Here is a 7,249-nt window from a genome sequence, read left to right on the forward strand (position 1 = left end):
CATTAGAAATGGGCTACCAAAAATCATAATAGGAATTAAGAGGCATGCTAGTTCATCCTTTCTAAAATGGAATTGTGCATTCATGTTCCTCAGGGTAAGGCAAGCAGTGATATCATTCTGTCCAAACAGAAACCATCTTTCCTTCATTCATTAAAAAAAAGCCCCTTCCTTAGTCAGACTTATGTGGTATACTTTGTCTCAAGATGCCATCAGCACCAATTCTAAATTGAATGTGGAAAAGAATTGTTGAGGCCAATTAGTGTTTTGAAATCCATTTGTTTCTTTTTGAGCCTGTTTTATGTTTTATTTCAGAGGACAACTTTGGGAAGGATGGGAAGGCTAGACTTCTGGAAAAGACTGACTTCTTCAGCAGCATTAACTGGCAACAACTTGAAGCTTTGTACAGACAGGGTGAAAACCTGTAAGATTATTGACTGAATTTCAATTTTAGCCTTGAAGACTGAATAAACTAAGGGGCTGATGTAGATAGAATGTTTGCACTGTTGGGGAATTTTAATAGATAAGTAAACTATAAGGATCACTTATGTAAATGAGGGTGGAGAGCCTCTTCCACTGGTTATTAGACTTACTGTAACTCAAAGCAATGCCTCACTTTGTTCACAAGCCATCATTTTGGAATGCAGCCCTCTTGAAATACAGGAACTGACTGATCCTAGCAGAGGAGCAAAGTGCATTTTTAGTGAAGCACCTGGATTACAGAACATTTTCATTACCAATGCAAGTTTTAATTTGTTGATAAAGAACTCATGCAAGATTCAGCCACTTCCAGTGAGTTTGGAAAATAAAAAAGTGAGGTGAAAGAAAATTTGTAATACTGGATCAGAAATCAGAATCAATGCGAGAGAAATAACTGCAAAAGAATGTAATTGGAAGGGATGAATTGACTGGTGAAGATCTTATAGAATAAAGCCTTGTTTGAAATGAAAGGGAAGTGAAATAATATTTTAATGAATGAATTCATTTTATCAATTACCAGCCCCATCCTGTGAATTTTGCTTTGTTTCAAGGACTCGCGTATCTGTCCAACCTCCGCCACTATTATTTCTAGACAGCTTTGAGATACATATGATTAAGAAAGAGCAGCTTCTGTATAATGCATAGAATTATATCTTGTAAATATTTACTACTTTTATGTGCATCAATGAAGTTGATTCGAGTGGTTTAGAATTTAAGCCAATACAAACTGGAATGCCCAGCTACATGAAAGGAAGTGAGAAAAACAGCCATCACTGAACCTTCATCACTTGATTCACCTAATTGTTAATACATTTTAGAATCTGGTTTCTTGCTGATTTGTTCACTTTCATAAATTCAACTGGTAGATAGATTGAAGTGATTTTGAAGTCATTGATGAAATCAGGATCTGGAAATATATCTTTAAAATTGTCTTAATTTCAATATAAATACATTTATTAAAAATAATTCCTTCATTGTGTAATAAACAAACATAAAATAATTTGCACCTGATCTGATGATGAAGCCTTCTATTTTAGCATATCTGCTATGTTTTCCTTTTTCCTCAACTGAGGATTTCATCCCTTTCCTCTCACCATGGTTGACAGAACGCTCGACTGTGTCCGCTCTATTTCAAACAATTTTGTTTTCACCCCATCCCCTCCCTCCCAGAGCCTCCTTATCCTCACCTTCCATCCCACCAGCCTCCATACTCATCAGATAAACTTCCGCTAATTCTGCCAACTCCAGCCTGCCAAACACATCTTCCCCTCCCCTTTCTCCAGTCTAAAGGGACAATTCCCTCTGTGATGCACTGGTCTACTCTGTCACCCCCAACAACCCCCTCAGCTTCCAGTGGCACCTCTTTATTCAAGCACAGGAGTGTACATCTGCCTTTTTACCTCCTCTCCTCCCAAAGCCCGAGGCTCTAACTCCTTCCAGGCTAAACAGCAATATGCATATGTTTTCAATTGAGTATACTGTATTCACTGCTCACAATGTGGTCTCCTGCACTTTGGGGAGCCCAAACACAGACAGAGTGACAGCTTTGTGGAACAACTCAGTCCAGTCAACAAGCTTGACCCCAAGTTTCCAGCCTCCTGTTGCAGTATTTTAATTCTCCACCTTGCTCCCACTCCGACCTTTCTGTCCTTGGCTTGCTGCTGTATCCCAGTGAAGCTCAGCACAAGCTTGAGGAACAGCAACTCACCTTTCAATTCGGCACTTTAGAGTCTTCAGAGTTCAGCATTGAGTTCAATAACTTTAAATCATAACCTCTGCCCTCATTTTGTTCCCTTTTTACTTTGCTGGTTTGTTCTTCTTTCTCTCTTGTTCCTCTGTTTTTTCCCTTTTCCTTCTTTTCAATGACAGCTGTTCAAAATCCGGTCATTCACACTTCTTCCAGTCACAACTTTTGTTTCTTTACTTGACCCATGACCACTCCCTTTAGCCTTGGCACCATTAAATCTTTTGTCATTTAATCTGTCCTGCTCTCTACCCTATCAGAAACCATCCCTTTTATTCTCCTTCCCATCCTCCCTCCTTTAGTCTGCTTAAAACCTTTATATTTCTAACTTTGCAGTTCTGATGAAAAGCCACATACCTGAAATGTTAACTTAGCTTCTCTCCCCATAGATTTTGGCTGACTTGCTGAATATTTCCAGCATCTGCTTTTATTTCTGATTTCCACCATGCATAGTATTTTATTTTTGTATAAATAATTTGTGTTTGCGATATGTGGGTTATTCTGAGATAAATATTGGGTGATTAAGAGAATCAATCAGTCTAAGTATGATAATCCAGGTAGTCAGTAACTGGGCATGCCTGCCTGCCAAAAAAATCTGGTCTAAAGATGAAGAAAATCAAACATGGTCTAGCAGACTAGAATAAGTGAAAAGTTATTTTTAAGAAACTCTCAAAATTGAAGCATGAACAAAGCTGTTTGTGACATGTTTTACAATTTGCTCACTTGTTGAAACTAAAATACTTGATTCTTTTTGGAGAACATTTTCTGATATATACAAGGAGAAGAATTAATCCAGTTGGTTGATCATTCTAGATTGTAAAGAGTTACTTTTTTAACCATGTATCTAGTTAGTAGACATGCACTAATTGTAACGTTGTTTGAGATTTTAAAAAGTTATGTTATTCAAGTAGCTACTACTGGGACACATTATAAATAAATAGTTTAAAATCTTAAGAGTAAATTGAATAATCCCTGCTCTGATCCGGAACATAACCTTTGAAAAGAGCAAAGTTCAATAATAGAGCTAAAATATTGTATGCTGAAAGAAGAGACATACTTTCGAAGAATTTTGTCTTTCACCCATCAGGACAGTGTGCAGGAATATGAATAGTAAAGGGAACACCAATTTATACTGCATGAGAAGAGAGTGCTGATTGGTTGGCAGGTGGATTCTGGTAAGGGTGTTGCCATGGAGAATGCATCAGGGAATAGTTAACGGTCAAGCTTTCATTCAAATTCAAACCAGACAGATTGACTCTGATCAAGGCATTGCCATGGGGAATGAATTAGGGAATAGCAAGCCCCCAAGCTTTTGTTTAGTTGAAAAAAGTGCATTGCATGGACATGCTCCTCCTGCTGTCTGCAACGGTGATGTATGTGAAAATATGTCATTCCTAAAATACATAAGTGAGCCACACTGCAAGCCCAACTGATCAGCTTAAATTGGTTTTCAGGGTAACTCTTAGCATAGTTAGGATTGTTTAGCAAGTGTTGTCCAATCGCGGGATCACATCTAATGTTGGACACTATGTTTTGAGTTTTGCAAACATGCACTACTTGGATATGGTCTATACTTTGCCTGTTGTGAACAACTGAAGGGACGTTTGATACACAAGTGCTGTTTGATATGATCCGCCAATCTTTGGGACGTACGGCCTGCTGGCATTACATCAGCACTGAAATTAATATACCACATTACTCATATGTGTAACAGGCAGGACATTCTTTTGGCTTGATGGCAGCATCCTGTTAGTGGAAAACACCATTTGTGTTGCTATTACATTGTACCAGCATGAAACAGCTAGCTTCACATGTTGCTCAGGTTTTTGAGACACTTTACCTTTCCAGATTAATCTGAGGTAGACTGGGCACTTTTCAGGATCTGAAGTAGTGGCCTTAGGCATAGTCATGAGTTTGCACAATATACAGCAAGCAATGATCTGATCAGGGTAGATATTATGCCACAAGATGGCCTTTATGTGCCCTTTTTCAGCATCAAGCTTGCACAATGAGCAAATGGCTCGGGCCCTATAAACAAGGGTGCTATTAAGGCCAATCTTATATCACACGGAATGATATAAACATTTTGCAACAGGCACCATACCCAACCAGCCCATGCTTGCAAAACTCCAAACAGGTCCAACATTGGATGTGATTCTGCAATTGGACAATACTTGCTAAGCAAACTTGATTGTGTTAAAACTTGCACCAAAAAAACAATTTAAGACTATCATTCAAGCTCGCAGTGGTGCTAAAAGCTAAATATATTCATACAGGGCCCTCCTTGCAGACAGAAGGAACATGTCCACACATTGCACCTTTTTCAACTAAACAAAAGCTTGAGGGACAGCCATTCCTTAGTTCATTCCCCATCACAATGCCTTGACCAATCAGAGTCAACCTGTCTGGTTTAAATTTGAACAAAAGCTTGGCAGTTAACAGCTCCCTGGTACATTCTCCATGGCAACACCTGTACCAATCAGAGCCCACTTGCCAGCCAATCAACAATCTCTTCTCATGGTATGTTGGTATTCTTGCAGACTGTCCTAATGAGCACAAGACAAAAAGTTTTGACAAGGTATCTCTTTTTTCAGCTATACTCAAGTTCTGTACTACCAAGCAGCCACAAAATATTGTAGCTCTCCAATCCACAGTGCCTTTGTGTGCTGGTCCCTGTGGGAGCAGGAATTACTGAATTTACCTACAATATATTGCAGACATTTATCTTTTAACATTTTTTATGGACGTAAAATGATTTTTGAGGAACATTGTTGCAAATAAATTGTTGTCATTATAAGTGTTTGTTTGACTAAGCTTGTGTATTAATGATATTAATTCTTACAAATATTTCAAACAAAAATTGAATATTTGATTTTGTAACTGTAACTTTCTTGCAATAGTGTTGAAAATGTCACCTTAGCACTGATGAAATCAAGCTCTACTACAGACATCAGTTACAAGACTGAATTCTTTTTTAAAGATGTTGTTAAAATTTTACTGTGTCTTCAATAAATATTCGTCTATAACTTTAAGATTATTAGTCTTAAACCTCATTGTTCTGTTTACAGTATTCCAGTATTTTCTGTTTCTCAAGACTGGAATCAAGCATTGTTTAGCACACTTAAGTGTAAGGATAAATTTCAGTATCAATTTGAACAAGACATTTTGCTACTATTATTATTTCCTTTCCCTGTTCTGTATTTCTTAATATTCCTCTTTAATATTAACTGAGTACTAAACAGTCGCCTACATTCTATGTTTCTATATATCATGTACTCTTTATGAAATGATTTTCTGTACATTTGCAGTGTAAAATATCCTAAAGTAGATTTGGAGAGATGTAGAAAACTGTGGAATATTTCTCAGTTCCTTGAATTCTTGAGCTTTTTTAAAAAAATATGTAATTGTGCTTTCTGACTGATGCAGAGAGACTTATTTCTGTAGCACTAAAAAGGTTAAAGGTTAAAATTTTGCCTATTGAGCTCAACGGGTCAAACCCCCATGTTCAGTTGCAAAATGAAGGAAAGTGCAGGGAACGTACAGCATTCAGGTGGCTTTCGGAACTGGTGACAGCTCAATTCAGCCCAGCCCAGCCTCCTCGACAGACACAGGCTTTGGTTGCACATGATTAAAGGTTCCATTTTTATCTCGAGTATTATTAATTTATTTGTTTGCCTGAGTGACGTGCTTGTACATGTTTCAAATGTGTGCAATGCCCACCATCACCAATCTGTGGTGCTTATGTTTAGTAGTTCTGAATATCACCTGCATAATCTGAAGACTTCAACCACCAAAGTGAGGATTTTAGGAGCATATTAGTAAACTAGACCCTGCAAAATAATTCAAACATGTTATGCTGAAACTTGAGCACATTGAGTTCTTTTTATAGCAACTAAAATTATTTTCCAAGGAATACATTTTAAGGTGCTAGATGTGAAGAATAAACAATGACCAATGACTCAAAAATAAATCATTGACTACTTAGTTATTTGACTGATTTTATTAAAGTTGAATTTTTGAAATCTGATCATGTGATAGTAGTTAAAGCATTTAAAAAGTGCCTTATGTTCTTTAAGCATCTTTTGACACCATGCTGTTCTGTCCATTATGGGGCCTTCTACAGCCTTTTATAGGTTTATTTCCAAATGAGGAGTGGTGTTGTGCTGGGGCCTCACACCTATTCAGAACTGGATTTCCCCAGTTCATTTCGCATTTAAACTTTACAACCTTCAGAGGAAACTTCCAATTGCTAGTGTAAGCTAGATAGGAAACCCGTTCTGCAACCCAGTTCTATCTGTGTAACAAGTAGTGCTAACTGGAATTTATTTTTCACAGTGCACTCAAACTCAAGTAATTCTTGATTTGTCCACTTGATGGTGTTTGCAAATAACTTTCAATCTTAATCACAAACCTACACAGTCAAATTGCTCCATCCGACTCAAAGGGGGTGGGGCTGGGGGCGGCAAAAACTGGGAAATAAGAATACTAGTCCGAACTGGTCTTGTTTACCTTAAAATGGAACACCAGTAAAAACTGGGAAATAAGAATACTGGTCTGATCTGTTCTTGTTTACCTTAAAATGGGACACCAGTAAAAGCTGGGAAATAAGAGTACTGGTCCGAACTATTTTTTTCTTCTGGGTGGTCAGCAGGTTACTATAAATTTGAAATAAATATTTTGCTTCAGAAATGGAAAATAAAAATCAAAATGCATGGTGACCAAGTTTCCTGTCATACTATGGCGTCAACAACGGTGAGCCATTGAATAAAATTGAAGCCATTGGCCGTTGGTTGAAGATGATCCGTAATTATGGCACCATGGCAACTGTAAATATACAAACTTTCTCCTACTCTGAGTGTACTAACCTCTACTTGCACAAGATGTGTTACAAAACTCCCTCATATTTGCAAAATCTCACCACAAGCATCCATTGTGACAGCTCAATCATTGCAACATTAGATAGCCAGTGCCAAGTTGTGATCTTTATCATGCATATTGGTGCAAGCATGCAGTAAAACAAGGGATGAC

At 37.7% G+C, this 7,249-nt stretch overlaps 1 protein-coding gene across 9 annotated transcripts in view; it reads left to right on the top strand.

The window, feature by feature from the left end:
- LOC121286930 (extracellular sulfatase Sulf-2-like) overlaps positions 1–947 on the top strand; it is a 369,814-nt gene extending 368,867 nt beyond the window's left edge. For all 9 annotated transcript variants that reach the window (XM_041204225.1, XM_041204226.1, XM_041204227.1 and 6 more), the window contains one exon: positions 313–947. In XM_041204225.1, the coding sequence (XP_041060159.1) occupies positions 313–343 (31 nt within the window). In that variant the 3' untranslated portion in view covers positions 344–947. The remainder of the gene's footprint in view (positions 1–312) is intronic.
- Positions 948–7,249: the final 6,302 nt, after the last annotated feature.

Source organism: Carcharodon carcharias, chromosome 14, assembly GCF_017639515.1.
Source record: "Carcharodon carcharias isolate sCarCar2 chromosome 14, sCarCar2.pri, whole genome shotgun sequence".
In the NCBI taxonomy this organism is placed as follows: domain Eukaryota; kingdom Metazoa; phylum Chordata; class Chondrichthyes; order Lamniformes; family Lamnidae; genus Carcharodon; species Carcharodon carcharias.